The sequence below is a fragment of the Phaethon aethereus genome, assembly GCF_964289735.1.
Source record: "Phaethon aethereus genome assembly, chromosome: 1".
In the NCBI taxonomy this organism is placed as follows: domain Eukaryota; kingdom Metazoa; phylum Chordata; class Aves; order Phaethontiformes; family Phaethontidae; genus Phaethon; species Phaethon aethereus.
In genome coordinates this window covers 75,909,342-75,927,673 of record NC_138575.1, presented here as the reverse complement: position 1 = coordinate 75,927,673, position 18,332 = coordinate 75,909,342, and the positions used below count along the sequence as shown (strand labels likewise).

The 18,332-nt window shown below is 36.1% G+C and overlaps 1 protein-coding gene across 3 annotated transcripts in view; it reads left to right on the top strand.

Moving 5' to 3' along the window:
- Positions 1-451: 451 nt before the first annotated feature.
- The window catches only part of LOC309412023 (GTPase KRas), a gene marked incomplete at both ends in the record, with an annotated part of 53,129 nt that continues 35,248 nt past the window's right edge, over positions 452-18,332 (top strand). For 2 of the 3 annotated variants that reach the window (XM_082008806.1, XM_082008808.1), the window contains 3 exons: positions 452-562; positions 6,715-6,893; positions 9,256-9,415. In XM_082008806.1, coding sequence (XP_081864932.1) covers positions 452-562; positions 6,715-6,893; positions 9,256-9,415 — 450 coding nt within the window. Of the gene's footprint in view, positions 563-6,714; positions 6,894-9,255; positions 9,416-16,632; positions 16,753-18,332 lie in introns of those variants that run through there. The other variant, XM_082008807.1, reaches the window with a different exon arrangement.

The following is an 18,332-nucleotide window of genomic DNA, read 5'->3' as shown; positions in this document are numbered from 1 at the left end:
CCCGTCCCGTCACGGCCGCTTGCAGGAGGCGGGTTCCCGTGTTTGTGGGTCAATCTGAGGGGAGCTCGATTTGGCCCGGCTTTCGTAAAAATGCGGGCGGTCGCCCAGCGTCACCGGGGCTTTGGTAGAAAGCGGCGGCGAACGAAATCTTTGCCCCGCAAGAAATACTCCTTGACCTTTTTTCAGAATTTAGTATATCCTTGCTTTTTTTATCTCTTTGTAATCGGCGCCTTTCAGCTTAGTGCCCACGCTATGCTTCCTATGTATAATTTTGTTTGAGAAATAGCATTCCCTCACAGCTTTTTGTCTTGTCTTTCAGGGAGGGAGTTGCTTTCCGGTAGTAGTAAAGGAACGTGATACTGAATGAAAACGCACCGACAGCATCCTCATTAGTCGGAGCCTGACTCTTTCTGCTTAATGTTGGTTTCTTTGTCATCAGGTCTGCTAAAAAATGACAGAATATAAACTTGTTGTCGTTGGAGCTGGTGGTGTAGGCAAGAGCGCCTTGACAATACAACTAATTCAGAATCACTTTGTGGATGAATATGACCCTACAATAGAGGTAAACAATTTCATCTTATAGTTTTTGTGAGGAGAGATTATCAGTAATAATGGTAGTTGTTTATTTTTGGACAGTTACCACAAAAACATAGAACAAGGCTTTATAATGGAAAGAGCTCAAAGATAATGGTCAGCATCAGACCAGCACTGAAGAGGAAACCGCTGTGCTTCTTGATCTGGCTGTGGAACAACAGTTGCAGTAAAAAATTAACAATTTTGATCGATTAAAGTATGATGTTAATTGCCATGTTTTGTTGGACAGTTTGGATGCGAATTTTTAAGATCTCGATGACAAAGTAGTAGCCAAATTCACTTGAAAATGCTTGGCAAAACTCCTCATGGCTTTTGTATGCAACCTCTTAAATGGGACTTTCCTTTTTGATATCAAGAAGGAAAATTTGTAGTTCTGAAATGTATGTGTCAGGCTTTCTCAGCTCCTATCACCGTTTTCACAAGGTGAGAAATGCGTCCTGGAATGTTATAGGGAATGAAGCAAAAATTTGGAGCCTGATTTTTTTTTTTTTTTTTTTTTTTAAACGCACCAGTGCATGTTTCCATAGCTAGGAAAAAAATGTTGTAAAATAGCTGCTGTAGTGGATTCTTTGACATACATGGCACAGTTTCTCAAAATCTGAAGTTGTATTTAAGCTTTAAAAGTTTTTAAACGTTTTTAATGAGCAGGCAAGCTCTGTCTTTTAAATATAAGAAAAATGCTAGTGTCGCCTGAAACCTCCTGTGGATCGTTGGATTTAATAACCTCAGATTGTATAAAAGGAGAAATGACACTATAATTTACCCAAGAGTTTTATGTTCCAAGCACCGAAGGTCTGTAGCATATGACTTCATTTATATGTTTATACAGTGAGGCACTTCCAAGCTCACTTGAAGGAATCACAAGGGTTTAAATCTAGGCTTAAAATGGTGACTCGGAAGGTGGCTATGTAGTCATTTTCAGGTAGACATAAGTGAAAGGAGCCAGTGCCCTGAGATGGTAGCAAGCTCTAGCGTTAGCAAAGTTCAGGCCTGAGTTAATGTACCTCAAATAGAGACGTGTTGGTCTGAGTTTGAGTTTACCTTAATGTGCCCGTGTGTCTTGAGTCTCTGTTGAATGGCCAAGTAATCTCATGTATGCTTGTAGAAGATTTTGTGAATAGACCTATGGAAAGAGGAAGAGCATTTGACTTGCACTAGGAGAGCAGCTCTTTCAATTACTAAGATGTGAAATCTTAAAACAACCACCACCATCCAAAACACGCTTAAAAACCAGACAACACGCAAAACTCATTGGAAGGAACAAGCAAAATGGGATTTTTACTTTTTCCTACAAAAGGAACTTTGGGGTATCTTGGTCTTTGTAATACTTGTTCATAATCATCTGGGTTTCTGTTAGGTTAGAGGTGTGTTTACATATTACAAAAAGTACTGTGGAGGTTTTATGCTATAAGTTGTCATATAAAGCTAGAACTTTGTAAATAATTTAGGAACACAAAAAACTCAAATGCCAGTATTCCTAAATCACTCAAGGGATTTTGCTAATCAACAAGCTGAGTATTTTGGGGAATACCAAATACATTTTAATGTAAGATAATAAAAAGAAGATATAGTTCCTTATAGAAAGAACCTAAAATCCCAGAACTGTGGCTTTTATTTGGTAGTGTGCAGGATGACTGTAACACTGTGGTGTGATCCAGAATCAGTATGTTCTTCTGAAAGAAAGAAAACCCATTAGGTTAAAGGTTTACCAGCATCCACAACTCATCGCATGCAACAGTATTAACCTTCTGCAACTCCTACAAGTTCTTGCCCGAGTACAGGTTACCATTTTTGTCTTGTAAATTCTGAGACCTTGAAGAATGGAGGCTGTATCTTCCAGCTCCGGCTTGTGTGGTAAATCACCTTGTGTGCACTCGCAGTGCTATAATCATGTAGGTAAGCTTGTAGGGAAGAAGAAATAATTCAGTTATAATAAGAGTGGTCTGTGATTTGGAGAGGCAAACAGGTTGCAGAGAATGGGCTTGTCATTGTGTTTAAATGCTTCGGTCCTTGCCTGGGCAGAATCCCATTCAGTTGAGGAGGGTTGCTTGATTGTGCTTCCTGTATAGGTGCAGTTGTGGTGGTAGGGCTGATCAAAGAAAAATAGCTGTAGAGTGTTTTTTATGCAGTATGAGGAATTAAGGCTAAAGTTGCTTTGACTGGTAAATAATAAGTTAAGATGGTTCAGTAGCGTCAATACTATTGTTTCTCACTTACTACTGTTTCTTTCATTGCCATACTGCTGTTGCCAAAATACTCCTTTTCCCTTGCAGATAAATAAATCAAGCTAAATATTTTGGGGTAGACAGAGAAGAGAGTTCAGTGTTTGTTATCTGTATTACACATAACTACACAATGATTGAATAATTTTAAATTTTTCCTGAGATTAACAAAATGAAACTCGACACTGAAAATTCTCACGTTGTGAAGACATAGTGCAGTTGAACAGTGGAAAAATATACTAGTTACTTAATCACAGATGCATTTACAATGTTAATGTTGTTGCTGTTTTCAGTGGAATAGACTTAATGATTCAACAAATAACTTGTTTAGAAAATGTCAAGCTTCATGGCCTGCTTGAGTATTTTATTTTACCTGAGCATAGCAAATGATGGGGGAGCAGGGGGAGGAATTAAAATGATGGGGTTTGCACGTTTGGGTGGCAACTGTTATTCAAATATATACGATTTATACGTGTTTCACAATTTCATTTCTTATTTGAAGTAGATGTCCAAGCACAGATTTACAGCCAAGCAATTTTAAGTGTTTTTTTTAAACTGTATGTACACTAACCCTTCTTAGTCTAATAATCTGGCCGAATAAACAGGACAGTTGGACTAGTGCCCTCTACTGGCCGAGGTTTGTTGAATCTTTATTTGTGATTATCTTGTGTGATAATATAATTTTAGAATTTATTTTATTTTTAGTTTGTTTACAGCTTCAGTATGTTTATTGCTAAACATATGTCATTTTAAATGTCCTAGAGAAAGAGCAGCTTTCCTAGTTGTCTGTCAGAGATTTTTCAATTGGATTAGCAAAATCCCTCAGCTGATTTAGAATACTGATATTTAAGTCTGTGTTCTTAAATGACCTATGCACCTGTGAAACTTCCGCCAATATTTAGTAATAGCTTAGTCTTAGTAGCTGTGTTATTTTAACATTAAATCACTGGTGTAATGGATTTTTACAAAATAATAGTTACTTGCTTAGGTGGGGTTTATTAAGCAGTGGGTGTTTTTTTTAGATAAATTCCATATGTAATGTATAGCAGAGATTTCCTATCACACTTTGTTATCAGAACAGATGGAATTACTATAATTTGTGCTGATTTTTATGGCTTGTGAAAGGACGATAAAAGCAGGTTAAATGATTAATGAAATTAAAACTTTTTTATATAGGTATGCTGAGTCTGTATACTGGGGGAAAATTGCAAGATACTACTTTGAAATTAACTTCTAGCTTTTTTTTTTTTACTTAATAGCCTCATACTGCATGTTTTTTTGTTTCTTCATTGCATTCATTACTACAAATCTTCCAGTGTGCAGTAAAGCTACTGGATTTTTATAAATTATGAAGTTTATAGATTAGAAGGCTGTTTTTGTTCTTGTTGAAGGGGAGTCTGGCCATTTGGGTTCTGCAATTGCATTTTGAAGCAGAATTGCGACAGGTACTATAGTGGCATAACTTTTTGTTACATCCTACATCCTGTTTTGTAGGGCTTGATAATTTTTACAGAATGGTAACAAATAAACAAATTTTATCTCGGATATGCTCACACTGATATTCACCATGATGGGGGTTGGGGGTCCCAGTACCCTGAGCTTTTAATGTGGTGCTTCAGGTTTTTTTTCCTACAGTGGCAAACGCAATTTCAGTTTGATCGTTTGCAGGTAGGGGGGCAAAAAAGCAAAGTATTCATTAATTCAGTAGCTTGGAAGTAAGTCATAAGCTTGAATTTTCTCTCCCACGTCTTTCTTTTCCTTCCGCCTCAAATCCACTTTCTACTTAGTGACAAAATTTTCTCTCCAAAAGAGGGCAAAACAGCTATCCTCTCAAAGCATTTTTGTACCAGTGCTGTGCTTTATCCTGGTGCATCTTTGCTGCGACTGGTAACATGGTAGGCATGCTAAAGCCAGCAGTTCTTAAAAGTGATTTTATTTTCTCTTAGAAATTATGTTCTTTGATGAAAATTACTTAAAGCTTTTGTTTAGAGCTCAGTTGTGGGGAATTTCTTCTCCTTTGAAGTGCTAAGATGTAAAGGAATAATACAGGCTTTTCAAGAACTGTTTTTCATGGTTTTAAACTAGCAGTCAAATTGCAAGAAGAGAAAATTAAAACTTTGTAAGCATGCCTAGTATAATGATAGAAGTTCTACTAGTACTTCACTGTGAACTGTGATAAAGGTATCATAGGATATGGGGGATCTGCTATTGAATTTAAGTGAATTGGAATAAAAATGCACCCTTTGGGGTTTTTTTTTGATGTTTGTTTTTCCTTTAAGCAATGAGCTAGAATATTAACTTTATTTTAAAACACATTGGAGCTTGTGTATTTGTCTTGGCTGTATCAGTATTTAAACATGGCTTACATGTTTCTAAAGTTACCTACTTCTTAATTGAGCATTGAATTTGCACTTCTGTGAAATAAATATTTCCAAAATCACGTTGGAGGTAAACTTTTATCTTTAAGGTAAACAGTCAATGTTGTTTTACCTGATACTGTTAAATGTCATCCGGGCTCAAGATAAATGTGAGATTACAGAGTTTGCTTAGTTTAAAATACTGATTCTATACAATTATCTCCTGCTTGTTTTTTAGTGTGAGCAACAGGAAAGAGAGCCTTTTATAAAAATACAAATAGATAAAAAGTGCACAGGAGTAGGTGTATTGTGCCTTAAAAATGGGTACAAAGGAAGGTCATTCTGAATTCATCTTGAAGTTGGCTAGAATTGCAACTTAAATCTTTAATTCCCTTCCCAGTAGCTTAGGTTCACTTCTATATAGTGTTAAAAAGAACAAAACCAATATTGTGTTAATTTCTAGCTAAGGGATGTGAAAGCTTTGTGTTTATACCTTACAAGTAGTGTTTATGGAGAGTAATTCATGGAACTGCTCAATGACTCAAGGTTTATTGGCATTTTTTAATTTTTTTATTAGGTGTTTATAGAAGTTATTGGGAAAGTAATGCTTATGTTTTTAGCCCTAAAACAATGTACTTGTAGACGCCTAGCACCAAAAAGAGCTGTAAATAGACATTAATATTTAGTTGCTTGGGACTTAGTACAGATTTTAGCTACAAACCTGAAAACTTGGGATTGATAGTGTTGAAATCATTTGTTCCAACATTTCTGTGAACCAACCCATCAGGACTTTTATGTGACTCTGTTGGTCTGTCGTGGCTAAAAATCTTGAACTTCAAATATATCAGCTCAACTTTGATAATAGTATCATTATATGCACCTGCTTAGGCATATGAAACGGATTCCATGTCCCAAACACTGAAGGTTCTTTATAGTTAATTTCCTTTTCAGTGGCAGAGATTTTTGGTGTTATCTTACTTGTCTGCTCTTTCTATTTTACTATTTTGTACATTGCTGTGGCACGATGCTTCCGTAAACATCCATAGAATGAAGGTCAAATTTAACTTAAAAACAAAACCAAAAAACCTTGGTAAATTGAGTAAGCTTAAATGAAGTCCAGCCTTTTAAAATCAGTATTACATATGTCATCAAGTCTTGTATTAACAGAGACAAAGAGGACATGCTTTTGATCTGGATCCAATTTGTACTTTTTGGTCTTTTGTACAAAATAAGAAACGAGAACACTGCCCTTTTTCTGTGTGTGTATGCACACACGTACTGTTAGTCACTGCAAATTCAGAATACAGATACAAACACATCCTTTCAGTGTGTTTTGCACTTCTGGGTTACTATGTACGTGTAAATATGGGACACTGTTTTCCTACTGTCATTTGCCCATCTGTAAAACTGGATTTTATCTCTTTAAGTGTTTTCAGTCATGCTTGATTACTAGTAAACAACTTTAATATCTCCTGAGTTATAGGTGTTTGACTTGTTTGTGTGTAACCAAGGTTCTTTTTTTTTTTTCTTTCTTTTCTTAGGATTCTTACAGGAAGCAAGTAGTCATTGATGGAGAAACCTGTCTCTTGGATATTCTTGATACAGCAGGTCAAGAAGAATACAGTGCAATGAGGGATCAATATATGAGAACAGGGGAGGGCTTCCTGTGTGTATTTGCTATAAACAATACAAAGTCTTTTGAAGATATTCACCATTATAGGTGTGTATGTTGAAAGATAATTGACTAACTCTTGTATTTGGTGGATAGGTTGCTTGCTCTTCCGTTATATAACAGAATGATCTCTTATGAAACAGCATCTAAGGGGAAATTTGCAAATTAGCAATGTTGCAACTTATTTGTGCATTTGTAGGTCTGGAATTTTGGGTAATCTGAAGATCTGCTGCCTCGTTCGCAAGTTAGGCAGACAAAGTATCTGAAAGCTCTTCTATATAAATTAAACTAATGTGACTTGGTATTTCTGCCTATTCATAGTGAAGACTTATCTAAAGATAAACTGCCCATTTCATGGATAAAATTGTGTACTGAAATGGAAAAACTTATGCAATTGAAATTGTACAGACAGTGATGTCAATTGTTAGCTTTTGTTCTGGGGGTGGAGGGGAAATACCTGTGGAATGTTACTAGAAAAGTAGCATGTGTGAACCCTGATGCCTAAGAATGGCAGACACACACAAAATCAGAGCTCCAGGATGACTCCTAAGAAAAACCCTGTTATTAGTTTCTTTATAGTCTCTTTTTTTTAATAGTTATTTAAAAATTTCAGCTCATGCTTTCTTCGTCAGCTACACTAATATAAAAATAGAAGCAGTCTCTGGTGATTACCATACCAGATCACTTATAACTTAGTAGCTTACTATTATACTGAATTCTCCTTGGGTATTCTGTTAGAAGGTAATGCGAATCCCACCAAAGATCACTGAGTTTAGCAGCATCAGTTTAAGATTAGTCCCAAACATGTAATATTAAGCTATTCATAGTTAGGCATTTATAATGCTGTCAGATCTACGTTGCTGTGTGGTGGAGGAGCGTTTTGCTATCGGTATTACCCAAAAACCAAACATCTACTCATAAGCTGAAGTTGCACATTTTTGTTATGTATGTAAGTTACAGTTCCTCATTTAAGGTGGGATATGATCATGGTCCAATGTAATCGAAGACAGCAGGTGCAACTGCCCTGATCACATAGTTTTATTTTCTCCTGTATTGCCAGCAAGTCAGCTCATTTGATTGTGTAGTGTGCTGATGTGAGTAGCTAAACAGGTAGATGCCTGCCTACAGAAATAGCTTACTGCTGGCTTATCTCCCTGGAGCAGCTGTGGGACCAAGGGAGTACTGTTGCAGCAATTTTGCCCCTCTCGTTTGCATGCTAACCCAGAGAGAGATCAATATTGAGAATGTGGGCGCTTTCTTTCAGGACTGTTTCTTTGTTTATACAAAGGCTGGATAGCTCAATTTAAATATAAACTTCATTATATAGAAAATGTTGTAATTGAATCTATTGGTACTGGTGACTTAAAAGAAAAGAAACAGTTAAGAGTTAGCACAGCAGGGATGACAAATTTAAAAACACATACCTATTGCTCTTGGAAAAACTGTAAACTTCTCTTCATTATCTAACCAGATTATTACAAATGTGTTTCTTCTGGTTGTAGAGGAAGAAGGCAAAAAGGCAAGATAGATGTTGATGTAAGGAGAAGAAAGAGCATAGAGTTTTTGATGGGGAATTTTTGTCTTTAAAGAGGGAATTGCAGATTTGCATAAGGCGGCCTTCCCAGTTCATTTCAAAGATTGTTGTGAGTTGAATACTGGAGTTTCTACTGTGCATTCACACACCTGTGGATGACCTTGTGGACTGAAGGCTTATAAATAAATAACTGAAAACTGTGACTATATTAATTAAGGAACATACTGATATACTATTTGGAAAGGCAAAAGTAATGAAATCAATGATTGTTATTAGAGATTCTTGACAAGTACCTCTAACCAGTATTTCAAGATGCTTTCTAGGTAGTGTTTGAAAGGACTGTCTTACCAAATTTCTTTCTGCAGTGAACCAGACCAGTGGTCTCAAGAGTTTAAAAACCCCTGTCTAAATGCAGAGTTAGTAATGTTGTCTTTAATTAAACAGCAAAACAAAACAAAAACCCACACCCCAAAAACCAAACCAAAATCAAGATGACAGGCATGGTGCTTTTGCTTTTATCTTAGCAGATGAATTAAGTATTATGAGTGCTGAGTATGAGAGATAAACCAGAGCTTCTTAGGCTTGTTCTGGCATTAACTGATAAAAACTAACAAAAAAAAAAAGGCATCAAAATCTATAGTAGTTTTCAAAATGTCAATCTAATTTTTTTTAAATAAGATGATAAACTTGATGGTGACAGGATTGGTCAATTTATTTTTTGGTGGCTTCTAATAGTGTATGTGCAGTAAATTAGTGTAAAGAATGATGTTGGAATCTGTTAATGTAATTTTTTTTCATTGTTTTAAAATCTACCGTAGAAACTGTTAATATTAGTATCTGATAAATTCAATGTCTTTTCTCTTTCTTCTTTTTTAGGGAACAAATAAAGAGAGTTAAAGACTCTGAAGATGTCCCAATGGTGCTAGTAGGAAACAAATGTGATTTGCCTTCCAGAACAGTAGATACAAAACAAGCTCAGGATTTAGCAAGAAGTTATGGAATTCCTTTCATTGAAACATCAGCAAAGACAAGACAGGTAAAGATCAAAACTTGCCAAATACAAATGCCGCACTCTCATCTGCATTATCATAATATTAATTATTCTAGGCATTGACAATTGCTTGGTCATATCAGTAGGTGTATTTCTCCAGTGTAGAAATTCTTCTGGTGTCTCTTTCTTCTGTCAACTCACTGACAACTGGTGATTGTTTACTAATGAGTGATTCGCTTCAGTTGGGCAAACTCGAAGAATGAGACCTGGCCTGCTATTACTCTCCACTGTCAGACAGTTGCAGCATTCTTAACATTGTGATAGGTTTTAATAGAATAAAAAGCACTTCTGCTTAGAGGTGAAATGCTTTTTTTCCTTAGCTAGAGGATTAAGCAGACTGCTTAATTAGCTAATTAGTTTCTTCTAGTTTAAGTCTTTTCATTAATAACAAAAGGAATTTTTCTTTGAGGCATTGATTCAGCATTAGTGAGACATGCTTGATACACCTTTTTTTGAAATTACTGGATTAATTGCTTGTGTAAACTGATACTCTTCTAAGACTTTAGAGCTCACTGTTGCTTTATTGTACCCCTGGTATAGGTGAAAGAGGCAGCCATTAGGGTCCTTTCAGTGCTTCTCTCAGGGTTTGCTAAGACAAAGGTGCACATAGTGGTACACTTGTGTATTCAGGAGAAGATAAGCTATACAGATATAGATGAAACTCGTTCTGTACTTCTGGAAGAAAGCATTCTTTTAGAAAAATGCTGATTTGTGTTTGTTTTTTTTTTAAGACTGAAGACTTGCTATCGGTACAAATTAGATCAGGCCTTGGTGGCTGAATAACTCATACTCTGCATAATCAGAAGTTTTATGTGCAAGTTATGAATCAGGAATTAGGTGTAGCAGAAGGAGGCAAATTAGGAGCAGAATATTGCAATTTGAGTAACTGCTCAATGTAACTGCTAAAAAGATTCAGCTTCATCACTTGGCAGAGTTTCCTTGTAGACAGTAAGTTATTTTTAAATATAAGAAACGAATATTTTATTAGTGCAAATTTGCTACACCCACCCAGGTTGCTGACAAGTTGGAACCTGGACTAATTAGTAAAACTTTACAGAGGAATCAAAGGAATGCTAACTTTTGGCAATAGAGAAAGTCTGTTAGGTAGGATTAAAAAAACAGAACTACACAACGTTAACAGCCAAGAAGAAATTTGGCCACATGAATGTTCTGAATAATTTGGCATATAAGTGGACTGAATGATTACAGTGTCCCACAGTGTCCTTGTTTGGAAGGTCCTGTGTTTAGTGGCTCTCACTGAGATGTTAGGATAAAAAAGGAAGATCTCTGAAATTATATTTGAGGTTTGAAATAATAGAAGTTCTGTACTAACATCTGGATTTTACTTTGTTCAGCCTGTTTTATAGAGAGTCAGGCTTTGTTGAGGAAATACTCCTTTTGCATAGCAACATTTAATGAAGTTATGTTGATAGAATGGTGTATTTTCATCTCCCCAACCCACCTGCAGTTTACTCCTGCAAGCAGCCCACCCTGCCTAGCCAATAAAAAATCGCATGCTCAAAAATCACCACTCCTGTTCAGTTTTATAATCTTTGTTCACACAAAGTAGTATCTGCTTTTTTATTTTTCAGACTTTTAAGAGGTCTGATGGAGGTTTGTACTTGTTTCAGAGGACAATAGATCAGTCATATATGAACTGTCATTCTAGAATTTGACTGCTTTTATCTGTGACTTTATTTTTCTGGAGGTGCCAACTGAAATGTTATAGAAGGGATCTGACTTTTGGCTGTTGTTTTTCAAAGCTGAGCTTTACAACCTCTACAGATGAGTCCCTAAAGATGTCTTGTGGATTTTAAAATAAAGAAACCCAATAGACTCTTTTGAGAATGTTGGCTTCTAAATAATTGGAACCACTAGGTATGGCTGCTGATTCTTTTGCAGTGCTGTTCATCACATCTTGTGTTATGAAACTGCTTCATAAGATGCTGTGTTAATAAAATATTTTTGAGAAGAGGAAGAACTTGATCTTTAATTACAGCAAGATCATCTAAGTATTCATGTTTGTGTGTGTATATATGTGTGTATACATGTGCATTTACATATCATGATTTTAATTCACACTGTCATATAAAAAAATATATGCATATATATACACCCCCCCACACACACACCCCCCCCTGTCTTCCAAAGTAACTTTTTAAATTAGGGGATTCAAACCATTTTGTGAGCTGCATGTGGCCCACGGACTACATTTGTATTGGGCAGAATTCAGTCCTTGGCTAAAAATAGAGAAATTAAAAAAATAAATCTGTTCCTCTCTGGTTACATGCAGAACTTCCAAGTATGAATAGATGTAGATGGTGGTCTGGTAGCTTCTGGAGTCCATCAAAAGTCTGACATGAATATTTAGAAGCAGGAACCTTCTTTTCCTTTCCTATGTGCACCTCCCACCACACTGAAATGTCAGCACGAATGCCCTGTTGAAGGGGCCCTCACCGCCTTCTTGCTTCAGCCCTTCCCTGTGCCCCGCGTCTGCTGGAGCTGAGAGAAAATCAGAAAGGTTTCTGGGGAAGGAAACAGGGAGATGGAAATGGAAAGCAGTTGTCCATGTAGTCTGTTTTGATTGCCAAGACACTTTTTAAAAGATGATAGCACTGTATGCTCGTGCAGAATATCTCAGTTCCAACTAAGTCAGTTTTTAAGATTTTAAAAAATTCATAGATGAGGTCAAAAATAGGAAAGAGAAAAATACTGAAATGAAGCACAGAAATAAGTTGTTCTAAAAGTTAGTGTATTTGTTTTTATTTAGTTCCGAGTGTCAAAAAAGATGTAAACTTTACTGCAAAAAGGTCATGTTTTAAGCCAATTCTCTGTGAATTTTCATACAAATCATTGAGTTCATCAGTGAAACATTTGCTTAGTGGACCCTACAACTTGGGTATAAGGCTATAGATTATTAATTTTCTCAATTAGTCTACTGATTGAAATGAATGTAATGTAATTTATGAAAAATAGTGATAGTCCTGTTTCTAAATATAAACACATGTCAATACTGGTGGTTTTGTAAGGCATGTTGCATTGCTTATACTCATCCTTTCACAATCTTTATACAGAAGGGTATGAAGTTCTTAGGTTTATTTTGATAGCTGTTTTTGCTTTTCTCTGTTTGACATAAGCTTTAAATTCAAACTCTCCCCTGTCCACATGAGCATAGAGCTCCCAATATTATCGATAGTATCACTGAGAGATCAGAGGCAAACTTGATTTATCCCCACCCAGGCTGCATCCTGTATTCTTTACTGGGCTTCCATTTGCCTGTGAGTTACACAAGGAAAAGCTGCAAGGCTGTAGCTACACAGCAAATGCGGTTTGACTGTAGGATTTTGTTTTCCTTGGAACATTTCAACTGTTCTGCTAGTATTGAATTCAAAGGAAAAGCAGATACATGGGCATTGTTGTAAGCATAGTAAAGGATTCCCCAGAGTGTTCGATCTCATTGTTTACGATATATACTTAAACATACATTTGAAGTGTTTAATGAAGGAGTTGACCTAAATCACAAGGATGCTGTTAAAAAAGCATTATAGCTATTTCAGCTGTCTGATGTACAATAGGTTAGGTCCCAAACTTGTGATGAAAGTATGTTGAAAACCTCTACCCTGGTCTGATGAAGTAGTCAGTGCAGTATTTACAGAACTTCATTCCTACATCTCAGTTAAGATAATTTAGACAGTTTGCTTGAACCAACTTGCCATTTTTTGGGGATTTGTCACATCTGTTTAATGATATTGTATGTGTTTAACTCCAAGCCATTTTTGATGTAGTTCATGTGTACAGGTTCCATTTTGTTTTCAATTATAACTTTGTCAGACTTCACAATGTGGGTTGAGTTTTTTTCATGTCACTTGTTTGTTATAAGGTAAAACTTCTCCAAAAAGGTTTAGTCCTTCCCAAGACCAAGGCCCCAAGAAAAAAAAGTTTTGATAATGTTGAACCAAATTGTGGCATCCAGCTTGTGTGCTGAATGACTCCAGGATGCTGAGCAAACAGGTTTGTTATTTACGTAATGTAAAGATGCAGCAAAAAAGGATATGTGTCTACAATGGGTGAAATTCAGGTAGGACAGAGCTGTAATTCTGGCACTTCTGAACCTGGGAGTGATTAACTTTGTAACTCTAATCATGATTTTGTGCATTATTTAATATGAATTTACTGATGTATGCCTGGTATTTAACCATCAGAAGATAAGACAATCAGCTTAATACTTCCTTCCTCCCCAAACTAGTGGAGGTTCTACATGTGGCTGAGTGGTAGTAACTGGTTCTAAACAGTCCTCTGATACACATCTGTTTTAGGGACAGCAAAAAATTAGCCTTAACCTATAAGCTAAATGTTACACAAACTAGTATATTTTTGCAGGTTTGTGTATTCTCTGGTATTGACTAAGATGACTTTACCACTAGAAAGTTTTATGTTGGGAGTGCTTTTATGCAAGTGAGTAGCATTATTTTTGCTTGTGTCCTCATGAATAATTTTGATTATTGAAAGTGTATAAAGGTGGACACAATGCTTTTGAGATGTGAAGGCTAATTTTCATTAGTTTCCTTTAAGCACTATTTACAGAAGCAGAACATGTGAAAAATCCCATTTGTACTTTGGTGCATATTTGAAATAGTATTTATTTGCACATAGTCATATTTTAAATCGACTGTTTGGCTGTCTCCTAGGAGTCAAAAGCTTCCTGAAAATGTTGCCTCAAGGTCATGGGTTCCTTGGGCTGTTAAAAGTAAACAGCAGTTTAGATTTAGAAGTTTTTAATATCTGCCAAGGGATATTTTTGCTTCCAGTTCTGACAGCTAACAGAACTGGTTAATCATATTTTAGATGCATGGTCCATGCTCATTTAAGGAAAAAATACTGAAGAATCTTAAAAGAAATTGGTATTAAAATGTCTTCTTAAGTGTCTAAGACTGGCACCTGGCTCTTTAAAAGGTCACCTTGTGCTAATGAAATTAGTAAATGTATCTCTACAGATTTTCTTTCAGAATGATTTCTTTCAACAGGATTCATAAGATTGTTCTTGGTGGTGGCAGTAGTAGCAATTTCTTTTCTCACTCTGTCGGTGTGTCTCCCTCTCTCTGCATTGCTAAAGCAAATTATAGCTCATATTGGTGATGGGAAATAAATGGCAATAAATGTTGACTGAAGAATTGCTATCTAATTATTCATGTGAAAGCTCCATAATCAAATTATGTATTTCTACTGCAAAACAGTAGATTTGCAAAAGTGTTGATTCTTGTACAGTCTGTGCTTTGGCACGTAGCAGCTGATCAATGTTTACTCTTTCCTCTTCAGGAATACACTTCCATTCCTTCCAGGAAGACATGAAAGTATGAGCTTTACTTGTTTTTTGCTGTTTTTTAATGGCTTTCTTTTTGTAAATTCTCAGACCTGGAATGTAAGACTTGTCACCTCGTCGATACTTCACTACATCCTCATAGGGCACATTATAGATAGCAGAGAAATAGCACATTATATATAACAGAGAAATACAATCCAAGAAATAAATCTAATTCATGTAATCTTTAAATTCAAGTGGCTGTAGTTCAGAAGAACCCTCAGATAAGCAATGCGTTGAGTCTTCACTGTGATAACCTATGGCACTGTTCATGCAAAATGACCCAATAACTGTGGAAGTAAATGTTAGCTACTTTTAAGTGCATAATATGAAGATGGGTTAGAGAAATAATTTATGGAAAATCTGCCCTTATTGTGCATTTGGGTAGTAATAAAGTTTTGGGACTTAAATGGTTGTACTGTTTTCCACGATCATCAGTCTGTTCTGCTTTTATTTTTCAAATCATGAGTTTGTATTAAATTAACAACCCTGTTGATCTGACTGAATGAGATGGACAGTAAAGCAAAGGAGAGATTTGCTCTCCCCTTTAAAAGCTACAGCTAAATATTTTGCATCTTCTTACAACAAGAACATCTTCACAGATTCTCTAAATTTCTAAGTTTATGCACAGATCTACTCAGTTTAAAATAACAAATGTTCTAACTTGAAGCTGGTGCTGTACCTCTCTATCTTGTATTTGCTTAAAGGTATCCTCAGTCCTCATACTTTTTTGCTTTTAAAAAATGCATATGGTATCATCATATCCAAGTGGCCTAAACACAGAGCTGCAGAAAGGTAGGATGTGAGACCAGAGAAGTAAAAACAACATAGTTCTGTGTCATCCCTGGAATACTTGAAGAGCTCTCCTCAGCCAGGGAAAATCTGAGTAGCAGAACGTCACAGGCTGCTTGCACTTAATTGTTATTATGGGACTCTTGTGGCTGCCTGAGTCTGGCCCAGAGAGAACAGATTAGATGTGCCTTGTATGTTGATGTGAATCAAGCTCTTGAACACGATGATAATGAACTTGTTGCTTTTTCTGCGTGGAACAGTGACTTCTATAATTACAACTACTTTTGAAAGTTACTCTGAAATATAATATACTTAAGGTGCTTCTTAAAAGCACTTTGCCATGACTCAAATATGCCTTTTCCTAAATTTTATAGCACAGTGCTTCCTCTGTAAAGTAAGTAGCTTTATAAAAATTATTGCCCAAAATTTAATATTGTTACAAGATTTTATTTCTTTGTAACCTCTTAGGAAATTAGCTTTTGTGAAGAAAGTACACTTTCTTATCTAAAGAACAGAACATAAATGAGCTTACTCTTCTTTGCCTGCCCAAACAGTAACAGGTTCTCACTTCTGCTAAGAAGTGAAAATAGGTGGTTAACTGTGTGTGTTTATAAGTACCCTCCAGTTACCAATCTGATAAGGCTTTGTGCCTGCTAAATATGTCCATACCCACAAAAATGTTTGAAAAGATTCAGTAACACAAGCGGTATTACTTTCAGCGGGATATGCAATGGAAGAAAATATTTCTTACTCTTTTTTTGTCTGTTACCTTGTGCAGAACAAAAGGAGGGCTTGAGCATAGCTATTCACAATAATTGGTAATCAGTAAATTCTTTGAGTGTGTCTCTTTTGCTTGCATTAAAAAGTATTTATCAAGCACCAAATGTGCAAGCCCAGCATTTTAAATATATAAATGGAGATCCATATGCTTCTCTCAAGTAAAGCTCATAATTTCAGTGGTTTTGTTGTGGTTTTTTCCCTGCCGTGGGTGTCCCAATATGTCACAATTGCTAATGAAGCAGTTTTTAAGGAGTTGTGTTTTACAATGCAGAGAGTGGAGGATGCTTTTTATACATTGGTGCGAGAGATTCGACAGTACAGAGTGAAAAAAATCAGCAAAGAAGAAAAGACTCCAGGGTGCGTGAAAATTAAAAAATGCCTTGTAATGTAACAGGGTAAGTTTTTACAAATCACTTGCCAAATGAAAATGATTGACAGTGTCTTGCAAATCGGACATTTTATGGTTAATTGATTACATAATTTAAGATATAAAACCAATCAGATTTCAGCATAGTAGTCCTGAATAATACTCCTGGCAAACACCCAAGCACTATGGATTTGCTTTGTTTCATGGGTTTTTGATAAAGAGATTAACAAGAAGTCTTTACTGCATATCAAGTTCTCTTATCTGTGGAATGGAGACCTAGTTTTGTATCTGAAGAAGTTAAGAGGAAAAACTTTTATTACAGATATATTGCACATACTGTTGAAGTGAATATTGATTGGACCTTTTTTCCCAACTCTAATGCTGTGAGTGATTCATATTTTGACAAAATGGTAGCATTTCAGGTTTTTGAGGGCCTTTACAAAGTGGGGGGAGAAGCTACAGTGAAACAAAACTGTAGAGGGAAAAAAACCACAACAAAATCACACACCCCCCCCCCAAAAAAAACACCACCAAAAATAATTAAAAATTGTCACAAAATCAGGGTTTTTTCAGTACACTCCTGTAAGGAAAAAAAAGGAGGAGGAGAGGGAGGACAAAACTGTGATATGGAAGAAGTGCTAGGTCTAAATCACTTCCAGTGCTTTTTGAACAAACCATCAGAATATCTCCTTGCATATATTACTATTCCATTAGTGCTTTACCTCTTACTGCACCACTACAGACAGTGGGTTGTTACTCCTTTTGTACTTGTCCAACCGGAGGATGACCAAGAATTTCCCATTGTGTAAAAGAAAAACTGTTTGCTTTTCAAGGTGTTTTTTCACACTTCAGAATATGTTGCAGAGGGGTGGTGGAATTTGCCTTGTATCCTAAAGAAACTGTCACAGCTGTGGGAATATCCCCTTCAATAAGGGAGTTTCATTTCTCTATTTGGGGAAAGGAGGAGAAATTTTGTTTCATTTCAGTTTTTGCTAGATCTCCTCAGGTTTATTATATTCTCAGCTTTAAGTGATGAATGGCTGCTCCGAGATAATTCTTTAGATGTTTCCTTAAAAAAAGATACACTTTGTGATATGTTTGTATCAAAGGTTTCCTTTGCAGGAAACTGGAAACTTCAGTTATGAAGCTCCTCAGTCTTACATCCAAATATCAATAACATTGATGCCATGAAAATACCTTGTTTTATTCTTTCTTAGTTATCAAAAACCAACTAAGCAGCTTGGCAAGATTAGTTTTGATGAGAGCAATATGAATTAAATTGATTAAGCCTCCTTTGTGTAGCCTTCTGAAAACCAACTTTGCTGTTTCCTGCTGTCTTACTAACATAGCCATACCTCAAAGTGGAATTTCTTTTTGTATACTAGGACTTTAAAGATCCTGAATTCTGTCCGCTCTTCCTCTCTGTGGACTTCCTTGGGAGAAGGAGAATAGGATCGTGGGAATTGTGGTTTTCATTATTTTTTTTCAGTGGAAGCATATTTTCAGATTTTAAGGTTCTTTTTGATAGCTCGGAGAGCATGCTGTCTTTCTACCAGCTTCCCACTTTCTTTCTCCTGATGTCCAAGAGAAGTATAGTTTGTGGT